The following is a 17,022-nucleotide window of genomic DNA, read 5'->3' as shown; positions in this document are numbered from 1 at the left end:
AATGCTAATAGAGCCACTAACAGAAACAAGATTGGGAGAGAAGTCTGGGTTGTTACCGATGGGATGGAAGGAAAAAAAGGAATGAGTACAGTATTGGGTGTTGATCTGAGGTGCTGGTCAAACATGTAGGTGGAGATACCAAGTAGGCAGTTGTATCTAGAGTTTGTGAGGGCATTCAGAGCTCAACTGCATCAAATACCAGAGTGATGCTAAAGAGGACATTGGAAAGACGCCTGGATGGCTCAGTGGGTTAATCGTCCACACTTCTGATTTTGGCTCCGGTCATGATCTCACGTGAGATTGAGTCCCACGTCGGGCTCTGTGCTAACAGCCCAGAGCCTGCTTGGGATTCTCTCTCTCCTCTCCCTCTCTCCCCATCCGTACTCTTGCTCTCTCTCTCTCAAACATTAAAGAAGTAAGACAAGGGACCAAGAAATGACCCAAGAATTTGGTGACTTTGAGCTCACTGATAACTTTTGAGGGAGCAGAATTCAGATGCCAAGGCCTGAGTGGGCAGTGAGGGTTTGAATCATGAGAAGGGGACTGATTGCATTGCCCGAAATAATTTAAAACCCCTCTTAAAAACTGAAGTCCCTTGGGGTGCCTGACTGGCTGATATTGGAGTTGAGTTCAAGCCCCACATTGGGCAAGATAATAAAAATAAAAACTGAGGTCTTTGCATAAACAAAAGGGAGCTGCCCTTTTGACAAACTTGTTGATGAAGGGAGGAAGGAGATGTTGGTGTCAGGAAAAGATCAGGGATTCACCCTATCCTTACAGGAAAATACCTCCTGACTCTGAAATTAACTTTCCAAAGGACAGGGAGATGGGACAGCTAGCTACCTGTCTCCTTTTGGATATATGACCTCCAGAAATTCAAGCTGAAGGGCTGGAAGTGGGAGGGATGCCATCTCTAACAACTGCTGGGGGGATGGGGGGCAGCCAGACACTACCAGGACAGGTGTGAAGAGACCTATCTTAAGAGTAAAGAGCAGAGAACAAACACGCTGGACTCAGGCAATAATGGGTTTGAATCTTGTCTCTGTCGCCACCTAGCTAGAAGACCTTGGGCAAGTTACTTAACCTGAGCACCCAGCTCCTCGTCTGTAAAATGGAAACAATTATGCCTACCTTTCAGGGTGGTTTTGAGAATTACAGACAAGTGACTGGCACACAATAGGTCATCATAAGTGGGTGCTATTCAGTGATCCAGCCTCTCACTAAGGGACAGAACGGCAAACGGAGGGGTCAAATTCCGCAACCTCACGATCTTAGAGGGTAGGGAGGGCTCCCAGCGGCCTCCTCCCTCCAGGAGGTGGGGACAAGGTGGAGGAAGGGCTGCTGGAGGAGGAGCTGGCGCGTTGCTACCCGCCCCGTCCCGTCCAGTCCAGCCTGGGCGCCGAGGGAACCGCTGTCCTAGCCGCCGCCACCCGAACAGCCTGTCCTGGTGCCCCGTGCCCTGCCCCGCGTCCAGTCATGACCCTGCGCCCCTCACTACTCCCGCTCCGTCTGCTGCTGCTGCTGCTCAGTGGGGCGGTGTGCTGGGCTGAGGCTGGGTTCGAAACCGAAAGTCCCGTCCGGACCCTCCAAGTGGAGACCCTGGTGAGGAGAGAGTGTCCTGGGGCTGCGGGAGCTGGGCCTGGGGAGGGAATGAAGGGGTCTAAACGAACCTGGGAGCGGGTAGGCGAGCAAGTGTGGGAACTGAGTTGGGGGGTGGGTACCGGGTCTAGGGACAGGAACGGACCTTTGGAAGATCCTGCGTGACTCCTGTAGTCCGATCATAGGTGGAGCCCCCTGAGCCTTGCGCGGAGCCCGCTGCCTTTGGAGACACGCTGCACATACACTACACGGTGAGGGATCTGGGGGGCCGGGGCGGGGCCTGGGAGGGGGCGGCGCCCTGCTGGAACACGTCAGCGTTGGCTGGGACACGTGGCAAGCGGTTCGGGAGTAAGTTGGGGCTCTGGGGTCGTCGAGCACGTGGCGGGGGGAGGGGCGCTCTTCTTCCCGGCCCATTTCCCCTCCCAGCTCTTCCGCCAGTTCCGCCCCGGTGTGGGGAAGAGTAGGGTGGGGAGATCTCCGAGAAGTGCCAGCCCTTCGGGGCTTCCTGTTGCTTTCTGCCCTGAGGGGAATGCTGGGCTGCCGCTGCCAGGGGGTTGCCTGGCCGCCGCTGCCCAGGGGCGCAGGTGTGTGTGGTGTGCGCCTGCTGAGAGAGAGGTACTAGGTGTGCGCTCTTGCTGCTGTCTCCCCCCAGGGCAGCTTGGTAGATGGACGCATTATTGACACTTCCCTGACCAGAGATCCTCTGGTTATAGAACTTGGCCAAAAGCAGGTGATCCCAGGTATGTGACCTGCGCCTCCCATTTTACGTCTCCTAACTTAAGCTTTCCTTAGCCTCTTCAATCTCTAAGTTACCTTGGAAGTGCCCCCACGACTCTCCAGTCATGTCCTCAGGTTCAAACCCCACTTCTAACACTGCTTTTGCCTCACACCCCACTGGCAACCAGGCAGTTGAGAAATGGGGAGCTCAGTTGAGGGTCAAAGGGAGCCTTGGGATTTGGGGAATGTAGGTAGCTTCCTGTTCAGTTGTGTCTTCTTCCTCAAGGTCTGGAGCAGAGCCTTCTAGACATGTGTGTGGGTGAGTATCTGGGCAGGGGCGGGCTTGGGTACCCCCTTAGCATGGGTGGAGGTTTACTTTGCTATCCTTGTTCCTAGAGGGGGCAGAAGAATGTGGATAAAGGCTTTGCACTGGGCAGGTCCAGGTCATTGGGACCCCTAAGGGCATCCTAAGCCACTTTGCCTATCTGGCTGTGGGTTTTGTTGGGAGGAGTTGAGGCATGTGGGGGACCTTTCCTGGTCAACCTACTGAGTGCTCAGTGGGAAAGTTCATGTTTTGGGGTGAATATCCAGAGAGTTTTGCTGGTGGGGCTTCAGATGGATTGAGGCCACTGGCCCACCTGGTCCCACCTCTAGCTGTGATTCACATTCCTTCCATCAGAGAGAAGCGAAGGGCAATCATTCCTTCTCACTTGGCCTATGGAAAAAGGGGATTTCCACCGTCCATCCCAGGTAATCTGACTAGGCCTCTCTCTCAGGTAATCCAAATACCCAGTCCCTCAGAGCTACAAGGAGCTGTACACTTTGTCTGGAGCTTGAGAAGGTCTAAACCCAGTTTGCTGAAAAGGACAGGGGCGGCCAGGGACTCCTGCAGGGCCACTGTTTTCCTCTTCAGGTCACCAACAGGGACTAGAGACATAACCTGTTAGGCCACCTGGCTTGCCCTCTAGCAGACAGCAACTTTATAGGGAGGAGACACCTGCTTGAACCACTTGGGTCTGTTGCCTGTGCTACCCCTTTCAGAACTCTAGACCTTTCTCCTGCCGCTTCTCCACAACTCCATCCAACCTGTGTTTGTACAGCTGGCATGGCTTCTCACCACACCTCTACCCTTCCTTTCAGCCTCCATCAGGAAAGAGACAGTAAAAATTATCACAGTCAAGTAATTCAAGACAAAGCAAAACAAAAAACAACTCGTAAAAGGCAAGCCTACCCTATAACTTCAAAAGCTGTCACAGGTCACTGCTGATATCTATACTTGAAGATCTGAGGCTGGACAGATTTCCTAAGATGCAGATCTCTTGCTTTGGGTTATAACAAATGCTCTGTTGGCTAAAAGGTTTTGTCCTTCAGAGTATTAGTATAAAAGTTCTTATCCTAGTTACAACTGAGAGGGAAAACCGGAAAGAGGGTCATGGACTAAAGAGAAACTCTTTGACCCGAAGCTCTTTAATCTCCCCATTTCCAGTGTTTGTATTTCTCTCCTGACTCACCCCTGTTCATTCCCTGGCTCCTTACTTCTTAAGCCACCTCCTTCTTCCTCTCCAGCTCTTATGTTGAAACATCTATGTTTTCTTAGTAACAGTCACATCAGTGTGCTCATTGGTTGGTGCAATTTTATAACATCTAGGTTAAATTCAACTAATTTCAGGCCTGCAAAGATTCTATCGATGTGGCTGTTTGGAAATGGAGTCATTAGTGTAGAGGTTCTCTCACTTATAAATGGAGAACACCCTGTGGGAAGTTTCCCCGTGCTATCAAAAACCTGTGCCTGAACACAAGCCACACTTGTAGATTTGGGGCGAACATAACTACCAATAGACTCTGTTCATAACTTTTCTCTACTTTTGTCTAAAGGAACTCAACACATTTAAATCTTGCCAGCTTCATAGTTGTTGCTCTGGTGTGGCCTGCCCTTCCCCTGCTTTCATTTAGATTCTGAGCCCTGGATAAAATGCAGAGATTCTAACCCTCACCTCCTCTCTGCCTCCAGCGGATGCAGTGCTGCAGTTTGATGTGGAGCTGATTGCACTGATCCGAGCCAACTACTGGCAAAAGCTGGTGAAGGGCATTTTGCCTCTGGTAGGCATGGCCATGGTGCCAGCCCTCCTGGGCCTCATTGGGTATCACCTATACAAAAAGGCCACCAGACCTAAAGTCTCCAAAAAGAAGCTCAAGGAAGAGAAACGAAACAAGAGCAAAAAGAAATAATAAATAATTTTTAAAAATTTCTTTGTATTCTTCACCTGATACTTTCTGGGGCTATTTCTGTAAGTGGGAATGAGGAAAAGGCTGGGAAAAAGGCATTCTGAGTTGGATCTTGCCTGACGGGGTGTTTGGAGGCTTTGGATCACCTCTGCCTCTGCCTCTTCCTCCCGTCCTAACTTCCTGCCAAGGACCTGCTCTTGAGTCTTCCCATAGGATCTGTACCTCCCAAAGGTATGGGTGTTGGCCCCCACAGTGCCCAGACTTCCAAGAAGCAATGCTTCCTGGAGCAATGAGCCTCTGATATTTGCCTAGCTATTAGCTCCACTCTGTGGGGCCACTGTATTCCTAGTGTCTTCCAGTTAGACTGCTCTGTTCAATATGGGGAAAATATAAAGAGCTCACAAACCTCATGGAAAATTTTAATAGCAAAGTCCTTGGGTCTCTCAAAAAATCATTTGGGATTTGAAAAGAGATTTACTCCTTGTATCACAGGATATGGGAGATCACGTGGGCTGCCTCAATGATGTTGTAAGTGGTTGGAGGTTGCCTGTCACCTGGCTGGGTGGTCGGTGTGGACAACGGCTGGGGTAAGTTGCTTCGATGGTTGACGATAAAGAGTGGGTTGAGCTGGCTCAGCACTTCATCACTCACCGAGATGCCATCCAAGTACTGCTTCAGCATCTCTCGCAACTTGCCGTTGATTTCTAACAACTGGGCGCGTCTCTGCTGGAGGCTCAGTTGTTCCAGTTTCACTTTGTTGTACCTTTTCCAGAAATTCTCCATCCCTGTATAGTTCACGATCACCTGGGAGTTGAGTTAAAGGGACAAGGTACGTGGTGGGGCCCATTAGCAAATGTAGCCCAGTGGCCCATCGTCTCCAACCTTGGGTGATGGCCTCTGGGGCCCTAGGAACTTTACCTTTGAGAGCTCCTCAGTAAGCTCCTCTCGGTAAATTTCTTCTATCTCCGCCTGCTCCTTGGGAGTCAATACTGATGAATAGAAAGGTAGCACTTTTTCTTCCTCTGTTTCAAATTTCCTACATATTTCAGCAAGTTTCAGGATCTTTTCACCCTATCGGAAGCATGAAGAGACCTTTTATTAGGAAAGGGGTGGGGAGGGGAAATAGTGGAGTTGGTTCCCCTGCTTGAACCCAGGGAAGTATGCATCCAAATGTGACATGAGAGTAATAAATACATCTAACAGGCTCTTCACTAGGTGCCAAGCACTATTCCAAGTATTTATATACTTGGAATATATATACACATATATATGTGTGTGTGTGTGTATACATAAATATGTGTGTATATATATGTATGTGTGTGTGTGTGTATAAATATATATATATATAACACACACACATATATATGTATTTTTTTTTTTTGAGAGAGAGAGAGAGAGCAAGCAGTGGAGGGCCAGAGGGAGAGGGAAAGAAAGAATCTTAATCAGGTTCCATGCCCAGCATGAGCCCAATGTGGGGCTCAACCTCCTGACTGTGAGATCATGACGTGAGCCGAAATTAAGAGTCGGACGCTTAACTAACTGAGCCACCCAGGCACCCCTTAATTCATTTAACTTAAAATGTGAGGGGGGGCACCTGGGTGGCTCAGTTGGTTAAGTTCTGACTTCGGGTCCGGTCATGACCTCGTGGTTCATGGGTTTGAGCCCCCCCCACATTGGACTGTCAAGCACAGAACCTGCTTTGGACCCCCTGTTCTCCACCCTCCTCTGCCCCTCCCCTGCTTGTGCTCTCTCTGTGTCTCTGTCAAAATAAATAAATAAGCTTTAAAAATAAAATAAGGTAAAATAAAATGTGAGAGGGGAGGAAACATGGAATAAAAAAGTACTCAGGCAGGAGCAGGAGAAAGCCCTCTACCTTTCTCAAACCCGTTTCACTTCGCAGGAGCCAAGTTTCTTGGTTTTGTTTTGACTGCCCTTTCCCCTTCGTTACCTTATCAACAATCTTTCTCAGGGCCTTGAGGGGGCATTACTTTCTAAAGTAAGTTTGACCAAGTTTTCCTGTGATATTTCCCGGGCGTGACTCCTTGGGCCTTAAGTTTTCGCAGTTGTGCAAGGACCAGCTCCTTGTCCTTACGAATGTACTGGTTCCGGTCTTCATTCTCATGGCTGTGCACCATGATCTTGCCTCTTAAAATAATTATGGAGTCCTGGAGGAACAGAATAGATTAAACTCTTGCCTGGCTGAAGGTCTTCAGCGAGACAGGCAAAGGACCATCTGGGGACTGAAATCCGGGGATATCATCTTCCCCAGCCAGGGGTCCAGTAGAAATTGGGGGATGAATAGGGGATAACGGAGCAGTGAAAGCAGTGAGTATTCCAGTTGGCTGCACTAACCTGTAATTTCTGTATTTTTTTCATCTGTGCTTCAATCTCTTTGGAGCTTCTTTATCTTTCACCTTCAGAGTCTCAAAGGCAATCTTTTGATCCTCTGTGGCATCAGTATAATTCTTGAGTGCATCCTGGAACCTTCTCCACAGATCTTCTACTGTATTCTCCAGTGCAGTCTTAGAAAATGCTTCTCTTCTAAGTTCTAGGAAGTGGTGGCCAAAATAGCCAGTGCTTGGAATTACCCTATTAGTGGCCCTTTTACCGCCTCCAGCACCTCATCCTCTTTCAACTGTTTGTAACATAGGAGGGTGCAGAGGTCGCCAATGAAAATGCCTACAAAGACCAGGCAGATGTTATAAATATGTGCTGTATGCTAGATGAGGCCTGTGGTGAACCAGAGGAGAATGCTCCACGGGGGGTTGGGAGTAGTGGCCTATCTGCTCGGCTTCACATGAATGTCCCCATTTGGAAACGTGGCCCAGTGTTACCAGATCTTTTCTCAAGGCAAGCTAAATTTAGGATTTTTATGTGAAACCTTTCAATTTTTAAATGTAGGAAGCTTATTTTAAAATTACAAGGGGCACCTGGGTGGCTCAGTCAGTTGAGCGTCCGACTTCAGCTCATGTCATGATCTCGTGGCTTTGTGGGTCCAAGCCCCGCATCGGGCTCTGTGCTGATACCTCAGAGCCTGGAGCCTGCTTTGGATTTTGTGTCTCCCTCTCTCTCTGCCCCTCCCTGACTCACACACTGTCTCTCTCTCTCTCTCTCTCTCTCTCAAACATTAAAAACTTTTTTTTTAATTTACAAAACATTGTGGGGCAAAATAAAAACAAAGAACCCCATGCCCAAACCCAGGTCTGCAGGATAGCTAACTTTGTAGCCTCCGGGATGGTGGAAAGCACTTTGGGGCCAAGGGCAGAACTGGATTCTCCTCCTGGCTGTACCACAAAGCAGCAGCATAACTTTGGTGGGTCATTTTACTTTCTTTGGGTCTCAGTTTCTTTCACAGATCACCCCTGTGATTTGTCTCTTGACTGTGTTGATTAGGGATCTCTACGAGCTCCAGTGGCCTTGAGCATTTTTTCCTCTCCCTTCTCTCCCAGCTCTTGCCCAGCTGCTCTCCCTCCATACCTTGTTTTTGAGATCATCCCACATGCTCTGGAACTCCAGCTTACTTTCATACTCAGAATCTATATAGTTCTGCTCCATGGCCATGAAGACATCTTGTAGGTAGTGAATCTCTTTTTCATGCTGGTCAATAATTGTCTTCCTGTGGGAGACAAGACACTGTCCCTGCACTGAGGGATAAAAGCATATGGACCAGTAATGACAACTCAAAGCAGTATGTGATAAAACTGTACAAATAGTATAAATTCCTAGGTAAACAGAGAGAGGGTGGGCCCTATTCTTTTTAGGATCAGAAAGAATGAATAAGATTGTTTTGATTTTTGAGCAGGCAGTCCAATTTATATGATACAACAAGTGAAAAAGTACAAAAGATTTCAGTGAGAAGTCTCCATCCCATCCCTGATCCCTACCAGATGGGTTGGATTTTGATAGCTGAAAGTAGGTGGTGAGGGTGTTACAGATAGGGACCTGGCATGGCTGTAGGGAAGCTAAATCCACAAGCTTAAACACATGTTAGTTTAGAAGGAACTCAGGAGAGGGGCACCTAGGTGGCTCAGTCGGCTAACTGTCTGACTCTTGATCTCAGCTCAGGTCTTGATCTCAGGGTTGTGAGTTCAAGCCCCACGCTGGGCTCCGCACTGGGGGTGAAACCTACTTAAAAAAAAAAAAAAAGAAAAAGAAGGGACTCAGGATCTTCTCTGCTGGAGTCATATCATAAGCAAGGTGGGATGCTCCATGGTGCTGGCTTATAGACAGCTCCTTGACACAGGCTCTGCATACTCTCCTGGACTCAATCCCTCAGTCCTCTTAGGGCCCCATACCTTTCTGTCTCAAACTCTTTGGTTAGGGCCTCCAGCTCCATGTTGTAACTTTCCTCTAGGAGGTTGAGCCGGCTTCTCTGCAGGGCTAAAAGCTGATCGATGCTGTGCAGGTGGCTGGCGCAGCGCATGGGCGTACTGCTCCTCGGCTTCTGACAGGTCCGTGGCTAAAGACTGGGTAGGAAACAGGGAGTTACCATTTTGGCTGAATGGCATTCCGTGTGAGAAAATAAAAATGTATTCAGCTGGTCAGCTGGATGGCACGAACGGCATTTTCCCCTAGCTCCTGACGCCAGCTCTTTGGCGCCAAGGGTGCTGTTCTCCCACTCATGAATAGAAAGTAAGAGTGACATCCGGAACCTCAGGTAGCCTGCCAGTGTTCCTAGGGACAAAAGACATTTACAGTGAGGCTCCAAGATGTGAGGCAGAAAAGAGAAACAAGTAGAACCAAGGGTATCTTGTCATACAACATAGCAAAGCAGCTACGGAAGACCAATAGGGTCACGTCAAAGGGATTCAGGAGCCCGACAGAAGTGGCTCCCTGTGGGCAGAGGACGTCTTCTAAAGATGCGCACAGCAATATCTCCTATCCTACAATCTGCAACGTGACCTTGCCACTCCTCCAGCAGGAGGTATTATCTTCTTCCATCTCCTTGAATTTGGGCAGACACCGTCACTGCTTGGACCATGAGAACATGGTGGAAATGACACTGTGCCAGTTCCAGGCATAGCCCTTACATGGCCTGGCAGCTTCTGCTTCCTGCCCCTTGGAATGCTTGTTCTTGGGACACTCCCTCCAGGGACCCGGCCATCACGTTGTGAGAAGGGCAGTGCCCGGGAAGGGGCCATGTTAAGGCATTCTGGTCAGCAGTTCAGCTGAGCTCCCAGCTGACTCTCTGAATCAACCGCCAGCCACCTTAGACATCCAGCCCAGTCCAGCCTTCAGAAGACTGTAGCCCCAACCGACATCTGACTGAAAACTGTAGGGGAGATACTGAGCAGGAACCACCTGGGTGAACGAAGTCGACGGATCGTGAGAAATAATAAAAGAAATTGTTCTAAGTCACTGATTTAGGAGTGGTTTGTTATGTAGTAATAGATAGCTGGAACACTTCCACTGGCGAGAAAGGGGACAGTGTGAGCATCAATAAGGATAAAAACTATGATGAACTGAAAAGATATCAATTATCTTTGATTATGAATTCATAAGCATACTTAAAAAAAATGGTTACCTTTGGAGGATACCAGACAACCCATTCCTTTTTTAATTGTTTTAATGGCGTTTAAAGGGCAGAGAAAGAATTAAGCATTTATGCTACCTTTATTATATAAGCTGTACCTCTTGGCCACTGAATGGTAAATGACAGAGGTATCTCTTTATAGAAATATTCAAGCTAATAAATGAAAAAGGAATGACATTATTAGAAAATCAGCATTTTGTAACCCCCAGTGAATTAAGAGAGAAACAACAAATGCTAACTTCACAAAAAGAGGGGCGCCTAGGTGGCTCAGTCATCGAGCACCCGACTCTTGATTTTGGCTCAGGTCATGGTTCGGGAGATCGAGCCCTGCGTTGGGCTCTGCGCTGACAGTGCAAGTCTGTTTGGGATTCTCTCTCTCTGCCCCTCCGCTCACATGCGCACGCGCTCTCTCTCTCTCAAATAACCATTTTCAAAAAATCACAAGAAGAGATTACCGGATGCATGTGCTTCCTGGATGGAAGAATACAACACCTCTAAACTAGATCTAATTACAAGATACAGGAAATACGGAAAAAAAGTAACATTTTACACTATAATACAGAATACTATGCAGTTGTTTAAAGAAAAAAGAGAGAGAGAGAGAAGCTCTTTATGGACTAATGTGGAATAGTCCCTAGGATATATTGCTCAGTGAAAAAGGGGCAAAACAGGATGTAGGACTATAATTTGTACAAAAAAAATGTTTACTTATGGGGCGCCTGGGTGGCTCATTCGGTAAGCATCTGACTTCAGCTCGGGTCACGATCTCGTGGTTTGTGAGTGAGCCCCACACTGGGCTCCGTGCTGACAGCTCAGAGCCTGGAGCCTGCTTCAGATTCTGTGTCTCCCTCTCTCTCTGCCCCTCCCTCCCTCTCTCTCTCTGTCAAAAATAAACATAAAAAAAAAAGGTTTACTCATGAAATTAAAATGATTAAGGCACTAGGTGGCTGGAAGTCACTGGTGGTAGGGGACTTTTCTCTCTTTCACTTTATCTTTTGAATTTTGAATAATGAGTGAAATGCCTATTCGAAAAAAGTAAAACAAATCACAATTAAAGTGAATGAAACACGAAAAGGATTTAGTAAGTGCCCACATGATCCAGGCACCTTGAGCCATGCATTGTAATAAGCTGCCACAGCCTCTATACAAAGCTGGCTCTTACCTTGTATGTTTGGGATGAGAAAGGATCTTATGGAATAGGTGCTGATAATGGAGGCCTCTTCACTCACTCAACAGATGATTACTGAACCTGTCATGTACCGGCACCGTGCTGGAGGCCAAGGATTCAGGGATGAAAAGACATGCATATTGCCCCCAAAGGAGCTCGCAGTCGTGTAGTAGGAAATGTGTTATATAAACAGAAAATTACAGTGTAACATGGAAATTGCTATGAGGTCGATGATGTACCTGTGACAGTGGGATATAAAAGGCTGAGTGCCGGGGCGCCTGGGTGGCGCAGTCGGTTGAGCGTCCGACTTCAGCCAGGTCATGATCTCGCGGTCTGTGAGTTCGAGCCCCGCGTCGGGCTCTGGGCTGATGGCTCAGAGCCTGGAGCCTGTTTCCGATCTGTGTCTCCCTCTCTCTCTGCCCCTCCCCCGTTCATGCTCTGTCTCTCTCTGTCCCAAAAATAAATAAACGTTGAAAAAAAAAATAAAAAAAAATAAAAGGCTGAGTGCCTGTGTCTAAGAGCACAGGGGGAGGCTTCACAGGACACATGTCATTTGTATCACTCCTGAAGGAGGAGTGAGAGTTTGCCAGGAAGACTGAAGAGATGGGGAAAAGAGAATTCCAAATAGAGGGAACAGCATGTGCAAAATCACAGGTAAGAAACAAGGAAAGGTACAGGCAGAGGCCAGAACATGTAGGGCTTTGATGTTTTTTCCCCTGGAGTTTGGATTTTTTTCTGTGGAAGAAAGAAGCCACTAAATTTAAGCAGTGGAGTACCAGGATCGGATTTTTGTTTCAAAAAGATAATCCCGGGGCACCTGGGCAGCTCAGTTGGTTGAGCGTCAGACTTTGGCTCAGGTTATGATCTTGCAGTTCGTGAGTTCGATCCCCACATCAGGTTCACTGCTGTCAGCACAGAGCCCGCTTCAGATCCTCTGTCCCCCTATCTCTGCCCGTCCCTCACTTGTGCTCTCTTCTCAAAAATAAATGAACATTAAAAAATAATAAATAAAAAGATAATCCTGGTAGTTGTGTAGACAGTCACCTGGAGGTGGCTGGGCATGAAAGGCTGGAAGATAGGGGCCTAGTGCAACAGTCCATATGAGAGAAAGTGCCCAGGTCTCAACTGCAGCAGGACAGGGGGGAAGGAGAGCAGGATATGGCTTTGAAAAGTACTTCAGCGGAAGATTTATACAAACTTAGTGAAAGAAGTCAGGGATGGAGGCAAACCCTAGGATGATTCCCGCATTTCTCTGTTGAGTGGTCTGGTGAATGGCAGGGACCACCTGAATAGAGAGTAAGGAAGACCAGATTGTGGAAAAATTGCTCTGGGCCTGCCCAGGGAAGGGGGAACTCCTTAGTTCAGTTGTGAGGACAATGCAACAGCCAGGAACGGATATCTAGGAATCTTGAATAGAAGGATGTGGAATTCATGAAAGAAATCCAGACTGGTGTTACAGACCAGGAAGTCACTGACATAAAAGTGGTATTTAAAACCAGGGTATTGGGGGGCGCCTGGGTGGCGCAGTCGGTTAAGCGTCCGACTTCAGCCAGGTCATGATCTCGCGGTCCGTGAGTTCGAGCCCCGCGTCGGGCTCTGGGCTGATGGCTCGGAGCCTGGAGCCTGTTTCCAATTCTGTGTCTCCCTCTCTCTCTGCCCCTCCCCGTTCATGCTCTGTCTCTCTCTGTCCCAAAAAAAAAAAAAATAAATAAACGTTGAAAAAAAAAAATTAAAAAAAAAAAAAACAAAAAAAAAAAAACCAGGGTATTGGGGCGCCTGGGTGGCTCAGTCGGTTAAGCGGCCGACTTCGGCTCAGGTCATGATCTCGCGGTCCGTGGGTTCGAGCCCCACGTCGGGCTCTGTGCTGACAGCTCAGAGCCTGGAGCCTGTTTCAGATTCTGTGTCTTCCTCTCTCTGACCCTCCCCCGTTCATGCTCTGTCTCTCTCTGTCTCAAAATAAATAAACGCTAAAAAAAAAAAAAAAAAAATTAAAAAAAATAAATAAATAAAACCAGGGTATTGTGTACAACTGTCTAGACCCTAGATACCCGGTTAAAGGGTGAGATGGCCAGACTCAGAAACCTGGGAGATGCTCAAGTTCAGGAGATGGAGAGAGGAAGATAAACTCACCAAGGGGACTGGATGTATATATCCCAGAAGCAGGAGAGAAACCATGAGAGAATGGTGTCATGGAAACCAAAGGGGAGTTTCAAGAAGGAAGGCATGACCAAGAATATCAGCGCCATAGAGAAGTCAGGTTAGGTGATGATGAAATGATGAACATTGGCCATGATTTGGGCCTGGTAGTCTTTACAAGAGCAGCTTCCTAGGGAAGGATGGAAATCAGATGTGGGATGCCGGATAAATGAGAAGTGAAGTGGAGATAGCAGGTGAGGATCACTAACATTTGCACATTTAACATGTGTAGGTTTGGTTATTCAGGAATGACCCTGAAGGTGCGTAATATTAGCAATATGTGATTTACCTAAGTCAAGGACTGTAATCGTTTGCTACAAAGCTGGAAGCTAATTGGTGGAAGGGGGAGCCTGGCCACTGCTCAGCATCCCTAAATGAACCCTGCTGGTTCTCCTCTCAGCAGGTATTTGATAACTCCCAGTAAGTGTCGGAAGAAGTCACGTAAAAAGCCATAAGGTGGGGGCGCCTGGGTGGCTCAGTCAGTTAAGTGTCCGACTTTGGTTCAGGTCATGATCTCGTGGTTCACAAATTTGAGCCCTGCATGGGCTCTCTGCTGTCAGCACAGAGCCTGCTTCAGATCTTTTGTCCCCCTCTCTTTTCCCCTCCCCACCCTCAAAAATAAATAAACATTTAAAAGAAGGCCATAAGGTATAACTGGTGGGGTGAGGAATTCTAATGTATAATGGTTTTTGTAAATCTGGAGACTCCTAATATGTATCGCTTGAAGCTTGCCCAGACCTACTAATTTTTTTTTTCCCCCAAGAGTTAGGCTGTGAAGGAGAGATGTGTGTTTGCAAGAGGGGGCATGCCAGGCTGACAATGTATATTTTGCTCTTATGTGGGATTTCTGTTGTTGTTTCAGATAGAAAAGTCTAAGTAAGAGTCAGTAAACAGAGGTTAAAAATAGGATAAAAGAAGGGATAGAGCAAAATCCCTTAGAAAAAAGGATGGTAGGTGGGGCGCCTGGGTGGCTCAGTCGGTTAAATGTCTGACTCTTGATTTTGGCTGAGGTCATGATCTCATGGTTTGTGGGTTCGAGCCCCCTGTGGGGCTCTCTGCTGACAGCATGGAGCCTGCTTGGGACTCTCTCTCCCTCTCCCTCTGCCCCTATCCCACTCGCTCAATGCAGATGTTGTCTTTCTCTCTCTCCAAAATAAATAAAATTAAAAAGAAAAAAGATGATATGGACTCAACTCAAGAATCGTCCAAGAGCATAAGAATGGTTGATTGAGTTGCTTAGAGATCCAGAACTACTCTTACCCATGGGGATCTCAATCTCATCCAAGGCCATTGAACTTGAATCAAAGAGGCCCAACAGAATTTGGTTAAATAAAGCACTGGAGTGGGAATCAAGAAACTCATGCTCTGGTTCCAGCTCTCTCACCGACTAGCTGTGTCACCTTGGGCAAGTCAGTTCCCTTCTCTGGAATTGAGGCTTCTCACATTGAAATGAAGACATGGGGCTAAGTTTAAGTCATTGGGTGATGTCTGCTGTGCCTTACTACTCTAATATTGTATAGTGCTGGTTTTAGGCAGTAGATAACCAAGGAAAATGGCTATGCTGAGGGGGTGGGGAGAGGGATGACAGCCCCGTATTCTATTTTTCATTTCAGTGAAAACTGGTATTACCAATAGCTGGCTTCATCACGGCCTGCATCTTGTAAGGGCTTTAAGACTGATAAATAAATGGGGGGGCCTGGGTGACTCAGTCGGTTAAGCAACTGATTCTGGATATCAGCTCAGGTCACGATCTCACAAGGATCATGGTTGGTGAGATGGGGTTCTGGGCGGGGCTCTGCACTGACAGTGAGGAGTTGGCTTGGGATTCTCTCTCCCCCTCTCTCTCCAAATAAATAAAAATTTAAAAACCTGTTAAAATAAAAGATGGACAAATGAATTCAGTAGGCCCATTGTATTAAGAGGTCAGGGCAGCCAGGTTCAAGTGTTTCCTTGGGAAGAGTGCCTACCTTGATGACACTGTCCTTGCAGTCCACCACTCGTTCAAACGTTTGGCTGAGGATCTCAATGTCCTTATGCAGCTCTCTGGTCTTGACTTCCCTAAGGACAGTTCTCCACTGTGTGTTAATCTTGTAAAGGTTCAGAGCACTGTTGTGCTCCTCCTTGGCCAGCTTGTCCTGTGTGAAGGAATAAGTACACCCCCAGGAGGTCAGGGCCTAAAGCCCTGTTACAGTAAAATGAACAAGATCATTTTTTAATTAATTAATTAATTAATTAATTAAAAAGGGGCGCCTGGGTGACTCAGTCGGTTAAGCATCTGACTCTTAATTTCAGCTCAGGTCATGATCTCATGGTTCATGGGTTGGATCCCTAAATAGGGCTCATGGTGGAGCTCGGAACCTGCTTGGGATTCTCTGTCTCCCTCTTGCTCTCTCTGCCCCTCCCCCACTCAACCTCCCCCCCCCCCAAATAAATAAACTTTGAAAAAACAAACAAGATCACAGTTTGTCAACCGACACCTTGCCTTTTGTCTTTTTCTAAGGGACCAAATTTCCTGATGACTAACACTCAGGGAATTCCCATTCTCGTTTTGGGGATAGTCTGAAGTAAGACAGGAACAGCCTGATGGCACTTTAGGGAGGGCAAGGGTGAATTTCCTTCAGGTGAAGACATCAAAGCAGGATGTTGTTTGTAATGACATATCTCCGGGGAGTATATCAGAATTTCAGACAAGCTCGGACAGCTAATAGCACCTACTGTCCTGGTCTGGGGCTCAGTTGTGCCATCAACCTCCTTACCCTTTGACCCCTCCGTACTTCACAAAGAACTGGTTCCTTCCCCGACAATGTTGCCAGAAATCTAAGTATATTTGGGTCTCAAGGTTTCCGGAGGAGAGGAGGCCAGCATGAAAATGAGGCTGCCGCAACGAGAGGATCAAGGCAACAGGGCTGGTGTAGGGAGTGGGTGGGGTTGGGCAGAGAGTAATGCATGAAGCCATCACCTTCAAGAACTGGCTCAGGAGCCTCTCTTTCTTCTTGGCCATCTCCTCCTCTGCCAGCAACTTCTGCTGAAACAGAAGCAGCTGCTCCTCATCCGACAGGGGTATCTTGGCCTTTTTCCCTTTCTTAGACATAGCTGGGCGGGGGACCGTGTCTAAGCAACGATCCTCGGTCTGCTTTGGAGAGCTTTACAGGAGGTAGGAGGAAAGTACCCCAGGACAGGGCCTTCTGAACTACCCCTGCATGGTAGCGGGGACCTTAGATCTCAGTCTTTCCGCAAGAGAGAGAGCGCCTGGGATCTTGGTGAGGCTGGGATCTGGAGCCAAAAGACGCATATCCGTTTCCTAGCAACGGGGCTGTCACTAAGATGGCGTTGTGAAAGGCTAGGAGTAGGGACCCTGGCTTGGTGCGCCGTCTGCTGGCTGGAGGACCGCGGTCAGTTTTTGAGAGATGGTTGTTGTACTTCTCAAAAGCCGTAGCCTCCTCACCGAACGTTTTTAAGCCTTTTAAAACCTTGGGGGGGGGGGGGGGGCGTTGTTTTTCATAGAATGGCCATATTTTAGCATACAGATAATAACACAGTTTGGAGAGAACGTGGAGAGACCCTTGTACATTGCTGGTAGGGA

At 47.8% G+C, this 17,022-nt stretch overlaps 2 protein-coding genes across 2 annotated transcripts; one reads left to right on the top strand and one right to left on the bottom strand.

Moving 5' to 3' along the window:
* The first annotated feature begins 368 nt into the window (after positions 1 to 368).
* Positions 369 to 4,566, top strand: FKBP11 (FKBP prolyl isomerase 11). The gene is made up of 6 exons (XM_030322503.1): positions 369 to 1,602; positions 1,785 to 1,850; positions 2,252 to 2,339; positions 2,603 to 2,635; positions 2,995 to 3,066; positions 4,328 to 4,566. Exons 1-6 carry the CDS (start codon positions 1,477 to 1,479, stop codon positions 4,543 to 4,545), a joined length of 603 nt encoding a protein of 200 aa, XP_030178363.1. The 5' UTR covers positions 369 to 1,476; the 3' UTR covers positions 4,546 to 4,566.
* A 338-nt stretch (positions 4,567 to 4,904) lies between these two features.
* Positions 4,905 to 16,646, bottom strand: CCDC65 (coiled-coil domain containing 65). Its single transcript, XM_030322502.1, is given in 13 exon segments — positions 4,905 to 5,346; positions 5,461 to 5,613; positions 6,491 to 6,522; positions 6,525 to 6,587; positions 6,590 to 6,707; positions 6,895 to 6,947; positions 6,950 to 7,057; positions 7,060 to 7,090; positions 8,020 to 8,158; positions 8,838 to 8,953; positions 8,955 to 9,008; positions 15,407 to 15,574; positions 16,399 to 16,646. Coding segments are annotated over 13 exon segments (1,485 nt in total). The 5' UTR covers positions 16,531 to 16,646; the 3' UTR covers positions 4,905 to 5,028.
* Positions 16,647 to 17,022: the final 376 nt, after the last annotated feature.

The sequence above is a fragment of the Lynx canadensis genome, chromosome B4 (assembly GCF_007474595.2).
Source record: "Lynx canadensis isolate LIC74 chromosome B4, mLynCan4.pri.v2, whole genome shotgun sequence".
Taxonomy (NCBI): domain Eukaryota; kingdom Metazoa; phylum Chordata; class Mammalia; order Carnivora; family Felidae; genus Lynx; species Lynx canadensis.
The sequence above is the reverse complement of the archived record's forward strand: the minus strand, read 5'-3'. Positions and strand labels throughout refer to the sequence as shown.

Excerpts from the sequence above, each read along its gene's own strand:
- FKBP11 (XM_030322503.1), top strand. The coding sequence starts at position 1,477 with ATGACCCTGCGCCCCTCACTACTCCCGCTCCGTCTGCTGCTGCTGCTG. Across the intron at positions 1,603-1,784 it reads CCCTCCAAGTGGAGACCCTG|GTGGAGCCCCCTGAGCCTTG; the intron begins GTGAGGAGAGAG and ends GTCCGATCATAG. Across the intron at positions 1,851-2,251 it reads CGCTGCACATACACTACACG|GGCAGCTTGGTAGATGGACG; the intron begins GTGAGGGATCTG and ends GTCTCCCCCCAG.